The 15,551-nt window shown below is 41.4% G+C and overlaps 1 protein-coding gene across 1 annotated transcript in view; it reads left to right on the top strand.

Annotated features, from left to right (window-relative positions):
- The window catches only part of COL6A6 (collagen type VI alpha 6 chain), a 91,191-nt gene that overhangs the window by 49,877 nt on the left and 25,763 nt on the right, over positions 1 to 15,551 (top strand). The window contains exons 20-26 of the mRNA XM_074988297.1: positions 2,291 to 2,326; positions 4,961 to 5,023; positions 8,330 to 8,392; positions 10,054 to 10,116; positions 10,714 to 10,776; positions 10,974 to 11,024; positions 14,831 to 14,866. Coding sequence (XP_074844398.1) covers positions 2,291 to 2,326; positions 4,961 to 5,023; positions 8,330 to 8,392; positions 10,054 to 10,116; positions 10,714 to 10,776; positions 10,974 to 11,024; positions 14,831 to 14,866 — 375 coding nt within the window. The remainder of the gene's footprint in view (positions 1 to 2,290; positions 2,327 to 4,960; positions 5,024 to 8,329; positions 8,393 to 10,053; positions 10,117 to 10,713; positions 10,777 to 10,973; positions 11,025 to 14,830; positions 14,867 to 15,551) is intronic.

The raw sequence follows: 15,551 nt of genomic DNA, 5'->3' as shown, positions 1-15,551 counted from the left end.
GACTAGCCCCCAACTTCGAAGGGGGCATGGTAATTAGGATGTTGGGAGATCACTTATGAAGTGCTGTGGTGCACATGCAACACTTCATTAGGCTAAATCTCCCCCACGGCAACTTCAAAGTGTGAAACTTTAAAGTACATGTGGCTGACCCTTGGCTACACGCAACCCAGCACTTTGAAGTTTCACATTTCGAAGTTGCCACGGGGGAGATTTAGCCTAAGGAAGTGCTGCATATATACCGCAGCACTTCATTAGTTATCTCCCAACACCCTAATTAACATGCCCCCTTTGAAGTTGGGGGCTAGTCTAGACACAGCCCAAGGTAGAAGGAATGATCTCAGAATCCATAAATTCAATGTTGCTTGCTCTGTCTATCAGCCTCCTTTCATTTCAGGAAAATGAGGTAAATGAATCTCTGATAGGTGGCCTTGAAAAGATTAGCGCTAACAGTAGCCTCTGATTCCAGGCAGACTTCTCCCTCCTGAACAGACCTATCCAATACAACAAGCTGGCTGACTGTCAGAGACAAAACAGCTTCCTTGTTTCTTTCAAAGGTGGAACTTACTTCAATACTTCCCCATTTCTTTCCTGTAACCCATAGTCATGACTTAATTTCTATGCATCTTTTTTTGCTCCTTCCAAAGAAAGAGAAATTATGCAAAGACAAGGGTTTGTGTTAACACACTCTTTCTTCTGGGATGGCAGTGTGGCAGGGCCACCTCACTCCTGCCTCTGTCCCAGGCTACAAACTACTCAGAGATGCTTGTGCTGATCCAGTATTTTCCGCAGTTTATTTTCAAATGGATTTTCACCACTTTCATAATATACACAACTCCTATAACAAACCGGGAAGTGCAAAATTCTTTCTTTCTTCCTTCCTTCCTTTCTTTCTGTTCCCCTTAGGCTGTGACCGAAATGGCCATGCTCATGGCCAAATCAAAGAATACTAATGAATATTCAGCACCTCATTAGCATTAGGATGCTTCCAGCCATGGCACTTTGATGCAGCTACACAGGTGTTTTGAAAGGACCCTGCACATTTCAAAATCCCCTTATTCCTGTCAGTGCCGTGGCTGGAAATGTGCAAATGCTAATGAGGCACTGAATATTCAATTCAGCGCCTTATTAGTATTCTTTGATTTGGCCATTAGCATGGCCATTTCGAAGTTTTGGCCAAGTGTGGCCACAGCTTTATAGTCAGCTTCACCCCTTCCATTTTCTCCCCGTGCCTAGGTGTGGGCTCTATCTAAGGCAGGAGTCTTCAACCTGAGGCTCTTGAAGGACTTCTTTGTGGCTCCCAATTCTATAATTTCAAAGTAGAAAAAAACCAACAAAACAAAAAACTTTCCTGATTATTTTCGATAAACAGTGAACATATAAAAGCCCAAAAATGAAACAGTCCTATCTAAATAGCAAACAGTATGTGGTCTCGAAACATTGGATAACTCCTTCTAGCATCCTCCAGAGAGAGAGAAGGTTTGGAAGTGAAAGTGAAGAAGACAGTGGTGCACACACATGTGAAAAGTGTGAAGAAATAGAATATGTAAAAAAATTTGAGGCTCGTTCAGTAAACATTTATCTCATTACAAACAATTGTGTGTGCACTGTTCTTACAATAGGGTTACAAAAAGTATGGTTTGGTGTTATTTATTAAAGAAGGACTGTCTCATATTCAAATGCATTGCGGCTCTTGAATTATTGAGTTTTTAACCAAATTAGAAAAAAAGTCTCTTCTTGCTAGGGGCTTGATTAGCCTTTCTGCCCTGCCCCACTCACAAATTAAGCACGGCTCTGCTTAATCAGCTTCATTCTGAATTGCTTGATTATAGCCCCTGTGGTCAGCCTTTCTTGCCAAGTACTCTGTCAAAGTCAGTTATCAACAAGAACAGACTAATGAGATTGGAACCTTTCCCACTGCATTGTGGGGAATATCTTTAAGCTGTACTGGCAGAACAAATTTTATAAACACGTCTGTTATTCTAGGGTGAACAGAGCCTGGATGTTTCAGTCTTTCTCTCGGCACAGCAGGACTGAAGCTTGTGTGCAGTGTGCAACAGTTATAGCAAAGTAATTTCCCTTCGCATCCATAATAACTTTCACATTTGCTTTGCTCTCGATCACTGTTCTAGCATATGTAGTAACATGAACACATAGTAAAGCATTGTGTGAACATCAAACTATTTGGAGAAAAATTGACAAATAGTTGCCACAACTTCTTTATTGCTTCTCATTTAACTGAGAGATATAATGAATCTAACAAGTGCCTAACATCTATCTTGTCTTGTATCAGGGACCCAGAGGCCAAAGAGGAAGACCAGGTGCATGGGTAAGTTGCATTAATTTCCCACATCGACAGTAGGAATGTGAATATTAGGTAAACCAGTTAACTTGTGAACACCGGGATTTTAACAGGGTTCAAAAAAGGTAAATACATGGAGAATAGATCCATCAGTGGTTATTAGCCAGGACAGGTAGGAATGGTGTCCTTGGTCTCTGTTTATCAGAAGCTGGGAGTGGGCAACAGAGGATGGATCACTTGATGATTACCTCTTCTGTTCATTCCCTCTGGGACACCTAGCATTGGCCACGGTTGGAAGACGACACCGGGCTAGATGGACCTTTGATCTGATCCAATATGGCCATTGCCATGGTTAAACCATTCAAATTAACAAGTTAAACAGTATAACCATTGGTGGGCTGATGCAGGGCAACTGGGGCTAGAGCCCTCCACCCACTGAGTCTGTGGGACATAGGTCCTGCCTGCCAGCCCTGGAGGGGACTGCTCCAGACCAGCCTGCCCATCATGGCTGGGGCTGGGGCTGGGGCCCCACCTGCCACCCTGACATGACCAAGTTCACACCAGCTGGTCAGCGTGGTGCAGCTAAAGGGATGGCTAAGGTCTGATTAACCTGTTACACAGTATGCATTCCCAGTAAGATTGCTGGGTGACTAGTTAACTGGTTAACTTTTGACATCACTAATCTACAGTAGGATTATTGTGGGAGCTCTCCTGCCTTCTAAAATATTTGCAAACGAAGTCCAATATTTATTTAAGATGTGTGATAGCATACAGGATAAGGGACAAATCCCACTTGTTTGACTCATATAATTAGTCTCAGTGACTTCAATAGAATTACTTGTGGTCCTAGTTCAGTAATGTGTATGCTCCAAGAGTCTCACTGAAGTAAAGAGCTGGAAGCTGATATTTCATGCTGTCGCCTGGATGTAATTTGTAAAGTCATGGTCATGTGTGTGTTTTTAAAAAAAGCCAAAAATGGCTGAGAAGTTTGAAATTGAATGGTAACAGACTGTCAACCCTAGTGACGATTGAACCTGGTGCTCATGTAAACAAAAAGGGCTTTTTGCCGTGCTTAAATCTGTTTTCATCTCTCCATACTGAGTACAGACATTTTACTCTTCAGAGTGACGCTGGGAGGGACAATCTTGGCATTTCGTTGTGCTAATTTAGTGTATGATGAGATACCTTTCAAAATAGACTTGGACTTGAATCTGGGCCTGCAAGTATGAGAAGAACAGGATGGGCCCTCCAACTATAACAAGAGCACCATAAAAAATCCAAGTTGTGCAAAATATGACATGTGGAGCCTTAATAGTGAAAGATTATGGGTACATAATATTTCTGAATGACACTATCAAGTCAAATTTGAGTCTAAATGAGATCACATGACAAATTTTGACAAAATCTATGAGAAGAAAGTTTCTATAACTTTCCATTGAAACAAAAATAGTCATTTCTCTACAGCATTTTCAGTTCAAACAGCACTGAAACAGTGCGGGTGAAACTGAGATTGTTGTTGTCAAAAGCTAAGAAATGAAAAACTGAAAATAAACCAGAATAAATATTTTTAAGTTTTAATAATCTGATATATTAAAAGTGAGTTTGTTTCAAGAAGACTTTTCACCTCACAACACTTCTTTATACTTGTGTTAAAGCTTTGAAAAGTCAATTTACAGCACTCTCTTTGCTGTTTAAACAAAGACAAAGATATCTTATGTGGCACTGTACATAGTATAGGTTGAGTCTCTCTAATGCAGCACCCCTGGGACCTGACCAGTGCTGGACGAGAGAATCTGACAGACTACGGGAGGTCAATATTGTCTAGCAGCCTTACCAGCACTTCCACTGCTTACTGGGCTCTTTGAAGACATTTAGGGGTAAATTACAGCTAAATAACAGCACAGAACATTGAGGACTGGTCTGGTGGCTGTAAACAAACTTTATGGGATCATGGGAAACTTGGCCACACCCGTAAGTGGTCGTCCAGCTAATTAAAATAATGATGTATTAAGTATGTTGCTGGATGAGAGAGTTCCGGATTAGAGAGATTCAGCCGGTACTGACTTTAATTGTATTAGGAATGCCCCGTATTAGGGGTGGTATGGGATAGGATCCAGAACACATTGCACATTCTGTTTGCCTCTTTGTGCTAGCCTCACAGTGTCCTTGGGCTGAGGTGAATGCAGTGTTGTAATGGTGACATGCCGCTAAAAAGGGGTAAAACATGGGCATGAGGCTCCTTGCACACTCCCTCAGCTATGCATCCTTGTACAGCAGGGTACTGTCCAACTGTTAAACTGGAAATCCATGTCTCATAAACGACCTTTCAGCTGTCTTATAACAACTGCTGGAGTTATAAAGCTCAGCCTTCTTAGTGGTAATAAATCAGCTTCACTTAATTTCTGGATATTAAACACAGTTTTTAAAATCTGCATGTTGCAATGACCAACGAGTAAAAATCTGAGTAAAAGTCTCAACAGAGTGTGCTATGAAATGTCACTTCATCGAACTCTTTAGAGAAGCATCACAGAATGAGAAGAATAAAGGTGTTCAAATGCCAGTGGTATTAGAAATTGAAAATATCATACTGTTCTCCTGGCAGATCCATTGCTATTATGACCACCTGAGAAAATTGTTACAAAAGACTGTCTCTTAATGCAGGGGGAGAGGGGACCCCCGGGTCCAGAAGGCTCTAAAGGAGAACGAGGGTTCCAAGGAGCTCAGGTGAATATTGCCATTCATCTAGATATTTTTGATGAAAAGGAGGACTTGAAACAAAACAGAAAAATGCAAGAGTCTGTGTCAAAAAATCATATGTCTCAGTGTCCATACTCCACAAAACACCGCCACCATGTGAGTGAATATATTGTTGGTGACTGTGAAGCACTGGCAGCAGTGATTTGAGCTGGGCATAGCATAGGAAGGCAGGAACAGTGCAAACTTTCTCACACAGTTGTGAACGCACCTCTTTCCTGGCTTTCAACACCTCTGTTCCTATCCTGCCCCAATGTTGAGCAAACAATCCCCAGCTATGCCTCCTATCTCGACCCAAACTTCACTCGATACTGACCACAGTCTTCCATGGCCCAGGTAGGAAGACTCTTCCTCAAGTTGAGGAGTAATCCAGTGAAACGCTTTGTGGAACCAGTAGAATTATGGGATTCACAACCTGGCCCTCTGTGACGTTAGAACCATATTAGGTCCCTGCATGGTAAAGATGGATAGAGATGCATGTTTGCTGGTACAAGGGCTGCAAAAAGAAGAAACTGTATTAGGGATTTCCTTGAACTGAGCACCTGGGGAGGCAGCTGCAAGAGAGGGCTATGCCCAGGGTGTTCCTATGAGAATGTTTCAATTCCATCCCATGCTCCACAGGAGCTCTACCTGGATAAAGAGTTAATCTGAATCCTTCTCAAAAAGCTAATCTCTTCCCCTCTGAATGGCCTCATCCTCTGACTGCCAGATGTTAGGACTGAACAGCAGAGGATGGATCACTTGATAATTGCCTTCTTCTGTTCATTCCCCTTGGACCATATGGTATTAGCCAATGTCTGAGAACAGGATATTGGGCTGTATGGACCATTGGTTTGACCCAGCATGGCCAGTCTTAGGTTTTTATGTGCATCTGGACCTTTCCAGACAGACGGAACTTAGGGGCAGCTGAACGCTGATTCTTGGCTGGTTGACTGCTGTTGTAGATACCCACGGTTATAAAGTGGATATCTGTGGATTTGCAGGTATCTGCATCCAAAGCTATGGACGCAGATATCCATGTGTCATTTCTGTGGATGCAGATGCAGATACAAAATTTTGTACTCATGCAGGACTCTAGATACGGCAACCCAGTATTTGAGTGACATTGGGAAAACTAATGGAACTCCAAAAAGTGATTCACAGTTTAGGACTCCTGGATTAAAATGCAATTCATTAGATGTTTATTTATAAAATAATGTGTATAAAATGTGTGGAGCTTTATTAAACATGAACAGCATGTTAAATCATTCCATGTGTAGATCTAGACTGATGTGGAATTGGCTTAAACTGACATCTGGGCTACGTCTACACGTGAAGCCTACATTGAAGTAGCCTATTTCGATGTGGCGACATCGAAATAGGCTATTTCGATGAATAACGTCTACACGTCCTCCAGGGCTGCCAACGTCGATGTTCAACATCAACGTTGCGCAGCACCACATCGAAATAGGCGATGCGAGGGAACGTCTACACGCCACAGTAGCACACATCGAAATAAGGGTGCCAGGCACAGCTGCAGACAGGGTCACAGGGCGGACTCAACAGCCAGCCGCTCCCTTAAAGGGCCCCTCCCAGACACACTTGCACTAAACAGCACAAGATACACAGAGCCGACAACGAGTTGCAGACCCTGTGCATGCAGCATGAATCCCCCGCTGCAGCAGCAGCAGCCAGAAGCCCTGGGCTAAGGGCTGCTGCACACAGTGACCATAGAGCCCCGCACGGGCTGGAGAGACAGCGTCTCTCAACCCCCCAGCTGATGGCTGCCATGGAGGACCCCACAATTTCGACGTTGCGGGACGCGGATCGTCTACACGGTCCCTACTTCGACGTTGAACGTCGAAGTAGGGCGCTATTCTGATCCCCTCATGAGGTTAGCGACTTCGATGCCTCGCCGCCTAACGTCGAAGTTAACTTCGAAATAGTGCCCGACGAGTGTAGCCGCGACGGGCTCTATTTCGAAGTTAGTGCCGCTACTTCGAAGTAGCGTGCACGTGTAGACACAGCTCTGAAGCCCTGCCACATTTGCTGTTGCTTATCTTAGTGTATTCCTAACACAGATGTGATGATGTTAAGAAAGCAACATTAGCACTGCCTCTTTATACAGGCTGTGGGGCCAGATTCTAGTCTCAAATACTTGAGCATAAATTGGGCATTGATCCTTGGAAGTCCTTGTTCTGGGAACTTCATGTGCACACAGAATGCTTGATCAGGCTCTAGTTACGTATGTCAGAACACATTGATTACTTTTGCTTTATATTTTGAAGGCTTTGTGTTTGCTTTGGTGAGGGATCCTGTGGCCACTGGGGGTCTTTGCTGACATCTTACTAGGGGAGCTGTTAGATGGTGTCACCTCCCCACCGTGGGAGGATGGAAAATGTGTGTGTTTTGGGCAAGAGCACAATAATGGATCTTATCAAATGTCAGCTGTGGGTTAAAACCCAGTAAGACCCTGTTAGGGCAGCTGATTAGCCTCCTAATAGGTGCTATTGTCAGTGCACTTCAAAAGACATCAGGTGCATATAGTAACCTGAATCTAATCATGGCTCTGACTATCCAATCTGGGTGTTTATACCACACACATCAAAGTGTATTCCAGGCTCATGTTTAGCAAACGCATAAGCCTATGCTTAAGTGTAAGTTTTGAGTACATCAAAAATACTTGAATACTGTTTGATACTCTGTTTTTTTGGATTATGAACTTGCTGTCAGGACCTAATCACATAATTTAGGAGAAACCCTACTACTGCGTCCCGCAGGTGCACATCCTGGGTATTTTCTCTGTGAAGGGTGGCATGATATGGGAGCTGTGTTCCACAGCTCCATAAAGGCTCCCTACAGAGCACAGCAGGTCATTGCCATGGGGTAGGAGCTGTGTGGGCAGATGGGAGCATGACCAGAGTATCCACAGCAATGCAGATGATCCCAGGTCTTTCGTCCTCACAGAAGGAAGTTCTTAGACTTTTCCATCTTTAGCTGCCTCCCCTGAGTGACTCCACTGTTGGGCTATCAGATTTCTCCCATCCTGTTCCCTACAGATCTCTACAGTTCTTTCTCTCTATCTCACTCACACACACACATACATTCAGCTGGAAAGAAGATGTGCCCCTTATTCTGTTTTGAATACTTGCCCCACAATAATGGGTATTGTTCTAAGAGTACTTCCAAGGGCTAAGTTGTGTCATTTATTAAGACAGGTTATTTAGTATTTGCATTTGTAATAAATGCATTTGTATGTTAACTGGATTTTTGTATGTCAACTGAATTATTTTCTAGGGACCAAGAGGAATTGTAGGTGTGAAAGGAGAGAAAGGAAGTGAAGGAAGTAAAGGTTTCCAGGTAAGAAATAGTGTGTCAAGTTCATTTAGTATTCTACTCAGTGTGTGTGATCAGTGGAGACTTCCATTTTTACTGTTGTTTCAGTGCATTCTTTCTTTCAAAATTCCTGTTCAGTGTACCATGATATTCTAGCAGGAAAAAAATGTATTCGTGACAGATTAAGGAATTTTAAAGATCTCCTGCCAAAGATAAACTATTTTAGAGTATATTATATGATGTCCCACCAGTTTATTTAAGGATGCAAAACCACATGTGAATGTGTTGGCCTAAATATTGTGAAACAAATTAAAATAATGTCTTAAGGTTCCAAAATCGACTGCTCAAGAGTTACAAAGGGACAGAACTTTTGCTTTATGGTAGTATTTAATTAAAAGGGATTGAACTATGAAACTCAGGTACCGTGGCAGTCAGAGAAACTGGATTCTTTGGTATGAACCACAGGACAGCCACTGAATCTGGACCTATCTACTAGATAATTTAACAAGAAAGTTATCCAAATCTTCCTGGTCTCCATGTGGCAGAATGAGCAATTGTTGGTTTGATATTTTTTTTTCTATGTTGGGTTTTTCAAACATTAGTGGGAGAACTCCCATTGAAATGAAGGGGCTCAGAGATAGGCCAGTGCTGAGTACTTTTGCAGATCTCACCTAACATTTATATTTGTTTCATCCCCATAGTTTCCTTTCCCAAGGCTGTACTATCTAAATGAAATGTCTGATGAGTGTGTTGTGGCTTCTGTTTTGTCGTATGTGGTACTTTGCTTCTTAACTAAGTACCTATATTTTTCATTTTTCCAAATTTATCATAAAGAGAGGTTAGATTCCTAATTTCTTCCAGGATTTGCTTTATATCTGACAAGTTGCCACCTTTATGCCATCAGAGTCTCTGGAAAATCAAGAGCTCAAAGAGCTAGACGCACACAGTTTCAGCCAGAGAAGAAACTGTATTGGGGAGTTCCCTATAGCTAATAGCGTATATTCTGATTTTCTCTTGCACACTTTCTTAAGGCCATATTTGGTTGGGTATATTTGTATGCAAAAGATGTGGCTACTATGGGATACAATTAAAAACTGAGACAAAATTGTGATACTGTTTATTATGGGAAAGGGAAACTCCCATTAAATCCATATAAACCTGCTATAAAGCAGAGGAGACTGCATCCATGCTATAAGGTAGAATTAGGCCTTTTTGGTTTATATGTAACGAATATATAGACCATGCAGATGAGAAATCGGGAGTAACTTTCGATAATTTTTTTATGAATGAAGGATAGGTTTTAAGTGTACAATATAATCAGTTTATAGAGAAGTCTCTATTTGTCAAGAACGGAGAAATCTGTGTTTGATGAATACTCCAAAAATATTCTGTACACCTAAAACTAGTGAATGACCTTCATCCTATGCAATGTTGTTTGCACGCTGGTAGAAAAATAAATGCTTGAGCTAAACTTGAAGCAATGAATCTCAGCTCTTACCACCTACCAAATGTCTGCCGGAAAAGCAGAGCTGGCAGAGTTCAGACCTCATCGTTGTTCACAATGAAGTACTTGTTGAAGCTGAGCCATTGCACATCACTATATGGTTGTTACAAGTTGCAAAAAAGAAGTAAAGCAATTTTTTTTTCAAATTCTCAGTAGGTATCACATGTTCATTTAATTTCAGGGTGTACTGGGGCCTGTGGGTCCAAAAGGAAGTCCTGGCAGTCCTGGAATAAGTGGAAATAAAGTAAATAAATTTCATTCCTTTAACTACTTTTTTGTTGTTTTTAAAAGTTAGTTTGTTTGTTCCCACTTGAAGATTTTGCCTTTGAGCATGATCCCAAAACAATCATTCGGGCAAAAGTCAGTGGGAATTTTATTTGAGTAAGAACGCAGGTCTTTGACCTGAGTGACAGTATGCACAATGCAAGGGGAACCATATGTATAACCATAACTAATGTAATAAGTAACATAACTAAGATGTACTGTTTATATTCATTAAACCTTTAGGCTACATCTACACTCGAGAGTTTTGTAGACAAAACTGAGGTTTTGAGGTCAAAACTCACAGAGCATCTACACACAAAATGCATTTGGTCAACAGAAAGTGTCAACAAAAAAGATTGATCTGCTTTTATGTTTAGACATGATCTGTTGACAGAAGTTTTGTCGGAACATCTCTTCCCACAGTAACTTCTGTACACAGATGCTTCTAGTGTAGATGAGACCTTAGATTGCAGCTTGTATGATAGCCTTAAAATCAGCTGACTAAAGGGAGTTTAAGTCCCTTTGGTCTTAAAATATATCATTCACAAGTCTTGATCATTTCAATTGCATTGAACAGGGACAAATTGGTGATCCTGGACAGAAAGGACAGAGAGGGGCACAGGGTCAACGGGGAATGCAGGTTTGTATTTTATTCTCTTGATGTGCAGTGCGTAGCCAAAATTTTAATTTTAAAATCACCGGTCCAGTTGCTTCTTTCTGTTCTTGTGGCATTTGGGTAGCTACACACACACAATTAGCAAAAATATAGAAATTAATAACTGAAGTATAGTGGAGCCTCAAAAAACAGATGATTTTAAATGTAATGGTTTATTACAGGGAGAAGATGGTATTGCTGGTTATGGTAGACCAGGAAAGAAAGGAGTAAAGGTAAACATGAAAAAAGAACAAAAAAAATGAAAACTCTAACTTCTTTTTACATGACTTTGGTGGAAGTGAAAGCTGCAGGGAAAAAAAAGTTGCTTTGTTACTATCCCTGACTATAAAACCTGCAATTTGACCTACACAGACTGGCTTCAGGAATTCACCCATATGGCTCATATTGCAAGATTAGGGCCAAAGGTAGTAAAGACCCTTGGAGAGGGAAGATTATTATTTGATTTGTCTATCAAGTGCCATGTGTACCTATGCTAACATATAAACATTAGAAAATAAAGTGTAAACCCTTAAAATGAGAGTAAAAGTAGTAATAACCCTAATTATTCTTTATTGTGGCATTATTTTATTGTTACTGTGACAATATTGTAATGCTGTCCACAATCAGGAAAAGGTTGTTCTTGCCCCAAGAGGCTTCCACTCTAAAATGAAAAGTAACACATAAAGGGTGCAGGAGAGGGATAAAATCAAATTATATTTCCTTCTGTAGATGTGTTTTGTATAGCTTATATTTATTCAACTGTTAAATAAATTCACATCTCCTGTCATTAATTTACAAAATCACTTCAGAAATGTGGGGAAAAATTCTGTGTCACTCAAAATAATAATAAAATGCATCTAATTTTTTCCTAAAATTCATCCACTATTGATGCCACTATTTTTTGAACTGTGAAGTCTCATACGTTGATATATCAGATCTTTTTGTTGTGAGCCCCTTCCTGCTCCTATTAAAGTCAATCTCCCTCTGACTTCACTGGAAGCAGGTACAGGCTTCTAAAAACTAATACTTACTATTTTATTATTATAGTGTCTAGAGTCCCTGGCTGAGATCAGACCACTGTACAAATGGTCTGTACAAATAAGTAATACAAAGGGGGCTTGTCTACACTTGCCCCCAACTTTGAAGGGGGCACGGTAATCAGGGCAACAAGAGATTACTGAAGTGCCGTGGTGAACATGCAGCACTTCATTAGGTTAATTCTCCCCTGCGGCAACTTTGAAGTATCAAACTTCGAAGTGCTGGCATATGTAAGTGCCTTTACTCCCCCAAAGGCTTTTTGAAGTAGTGTGGGCACTGCGAATTGCCCACAGCTATACGCGTGCCGGCACTTTGAAGTTTGATACTTCAGAGTTGCCACAGGGGAGAATTAACCTAATGAAGCGCTACATATTCACTGCAGCACTTCATTAAGTAATCTCCCATCACCCTGATTTACATGTCCCCTTTGAAGTTGGGGGCAAGTGTAGACCCAGCCAGAAAGTCCTTGTCCCAGAAATAGGACCCATATAGGATTATGTCCAGATGGAACAGACAAAGGGGACTAAGGCAGGGTGGTAAGCACATCAACAGTAAAGATGCTTCCTTGACATAAGTAAGTTGTCTCAGGCTACATCTACACTATATGATAAATTTGACTTTATTAAAATTGATTTTTTAATGCTGGGTTTTATAAATCTGAATCTGAGCATCCTCACCGTCCAACAGGCTCCCACAAAGTCAATTTATTGCTGCCATATACAAGTCGCTGAACATTGCAGCCGTGTATTGTGGGAGCCTATCCCACAGTTCCCTAAGCCCCATAGCATTCTGGATATGTTCACTGGTGAAGCGTTGGTTAAAAAATGACCTGCAAGTGGCTGTGGCTATCTGATGACATCTTCCCACATTTCATTTCCTACATTACATTTCCTTAATTCCCCTGCTGTGCTAAGCAAATGTCCCTTTTTCCAGGCGGCATCTTGTTTGTATAAGTGATTTGCTTTCTATAAGTGAGGGGAGGGGAGGGGTAGCAAAAAGGTTAGAGCATTCACATGTTGAACCCAGGCCTCAATGGTTTTCATGAGGTCTTCACAGTCCAGATCAGTGATCTGGAGTGGATTAGCCCATAATTCTGAAAAGAAATTCTGTGTCACTGAAGGCCTGAGCCAAAGTCCGTTGAAATCAATGAGATGCTTTTCATTGACTTCAATGGCCTTTTGGCTCAAGCACATACTAAGGTAATTCTAGAGCTAATGCACTGACTTCAGTGACCTTTGGATCTAGCCCATACTGAGGTATTGCTCTGTCACATTTATTTCTTGACGCTCCATAATCTAGAAATGTATGTCTAAATTCACATGGGCATTACTCTGCAAATTCAAATGGCTCATTAAATTAGTTATGGATCCTTTGGTCTCCAAGCCTTATTTGGCTAACTGTGGTAATTGCAGAGCTAATACATTGACTTCAATGGCCTTTGGATCAAGCCCATACCGAGCTGTTGCTCTGTCACATTTATTTCTTGATGTTCCATAATCTAGAAATGTATTACACTGAATATCTGCCCTCTCAACTTTCAATGGCACTTCCTGTGCCTGCCATGGTGCAAGCCCCCAAATACCTTAGCCACCAGGGGAAACTTCCCCTCGGCAGCAGCAAGTCCCTGAAAATCTTTCCCACCCTTGGACCCCTAACTGTGCGCAATGCAGAACATGGTGCCACCTGGCAGCATGGTCTCCACCAAACAGCAGGAACTTCCTTTTTATGGGGTGGGGGCTACTCATGTGATGTGGCTGAGTGCAGGAAAGACCCCAAGTGCGTGCTGCCTGTGCGGGAAGGTGGGAGTTTGCACACAAATGTAAACCACTGAGAAGAAGTTTCTCAGCCTCTTATGCAATCACGACCCCCACAACAGGCTTGCTGGCACGTGGTGTGGTGGGGCAGCAGCTGGTGCCGGACAGTGTAACAGAAAATAACAAGTGTAGAGACAGCACCATGAACTCCGTGCTGGGGCTATTTGCAGTGGGTAGATGCACTCACAGCACTAATAGCAAAGACAGACAGACATTTTTCAGGCTCTCATTCAAACATGAGCCCACAGCCACAGGCTTTCCGGTCTTGATTTAAAATTCATGGGCTTCCTGTTACCTAATTCTTGCATGCCTGAGAGCAGCGGCCAGAGCAGAGCACTGAAGGGCATTGTGGGTTACAGATGGGACACCTCTGTAGGCTAATTAATTTGATTTCAAGATGTGGTGCTTCCACATTGGCCTTTAATTGAACTTCTGAATTCAAGCTTGACACTACACCCGTCAGGTACTGATGAGCTTGTGACATCGACATTAGTGCTCCCTAAATTGATCTAACGGTGTTAAGATTGAAGACAGTCACGTGGTAACTGCCTTAAACTCAAATTTATCTCACAACGTAGGCGTAGCCTCAGTGTTCCTAGCAGCCACAGGTGCCTGTCAGCTTAGCCAGAGCCTGTTCACTGTCTGGTTCCTGTCTACTTTTAGGAAATACCAGTAAAGCTTTCCTGGAGTATTTTGTCTTTATAGTCCTTTATCTGTGCAATTAGGAGCACGTGGGCTGAACAGTCCAGTAAAGTACACTGCTTCTTTATATATATTTAAAATGATACATACCTGAGTAAAATAAGACAGAACAAAGAGCTTTTTGCCTTTGTCCTGGGTAACTACTGCCAGCCTCCCTGAACTTCTCCATAGGTCTCACCTTAAAACTCCCTTCTTCTGGCAAGTCTTTCAGCATTAACCACATCTAATAACATGCTGTCACACACCTCTGCCCCTACCCCCAACATCACAAAATACTTGCTGTATTCTAAGGACTTGATCCAGAAAGGTGATTCCATTGGGAATTTAGGACAACAAAATAATACTGTCTCCAGCACATTATCTGTTTACATTGTTTGTCACTGTTATATCTGTGATTCTGAAAATACAAATAGAGTAGAAAAAACTAAGTAATACATATATATATATATATGTAGTAATTCTATCTTATTTACTGTAAATAACAGGGGCAAGAAGGATTCCCAGGAGATATTGGACCTAAGGTATTGTACTTCACATCAGTGTTGTAGCTTTCTGATCAATGGACACTCCATTATACCACTTTTGCACCAGCGTAACTCTCCTGCAGTTATGTTGACACAAAATCAAGATAACAAAGTCGAGACTTTAAGGGTGGATGTAAATTTCAATCATAGATTTTTGGTAAGAAGAAAATAAACATCTTGGTCGTTCATGGGAAGGAAATTCTCATTTAGCTGTCAACTAATATAATTAAATACATTGTGGTGTTAAAGGGTTAAAAGGGTTTTTCTTCTGTCTGATCACTTTACTTTCTGGAGATTTTGAGCAGGATTTTTTTTTAATTCATCTCTTGTAATTATTGTGTGTCATTTCTGAGATTCTTGGTGCAGTCAGATCTTATGTTTAGAGAAGTGTTGGAAAAGCCTCTGGGAATGTGATTCTCCCAATAATGGAATAGCTATGTGATGTATCTGCCAGTTTAGGAGTATGTGTCCCACTTCTTCCTGCTGCTAACTTGGAGCAGGCCATGTCAGTAGTTACAAAGCACCATTATCCAAACAATGTGCCAGAAAAATTCCCAGCTAATCTCTTGCATAGCCTTAAATGCACTTTTTCATTTTGTCATGTAGTGTAGTCTGTGATATACATAGTCTACTGAAGCTATATGAAAATATATTATTAACTAGACTTGTTCTATGCACATCA

The sequence above is a fragment of the Carettochelys insculpta genome, chromosome 2, assembly GCF_033958435.1.
Source record: "Carettochelys insculpta isolate YL-2023 chromosome 2, ASM3395843v1, whole genome shotgun sequence".
Lineage (NCBI taxonomy): Eukaryota > Metazoa > Chordata > Testudines > Carettochelyidae > Carettochelys > Carettochelys insculpta.
Note: the sequence above shows the minus strand (reverse complement) of the source record. Positions and strands in the feature narration are given on the sequence as shown.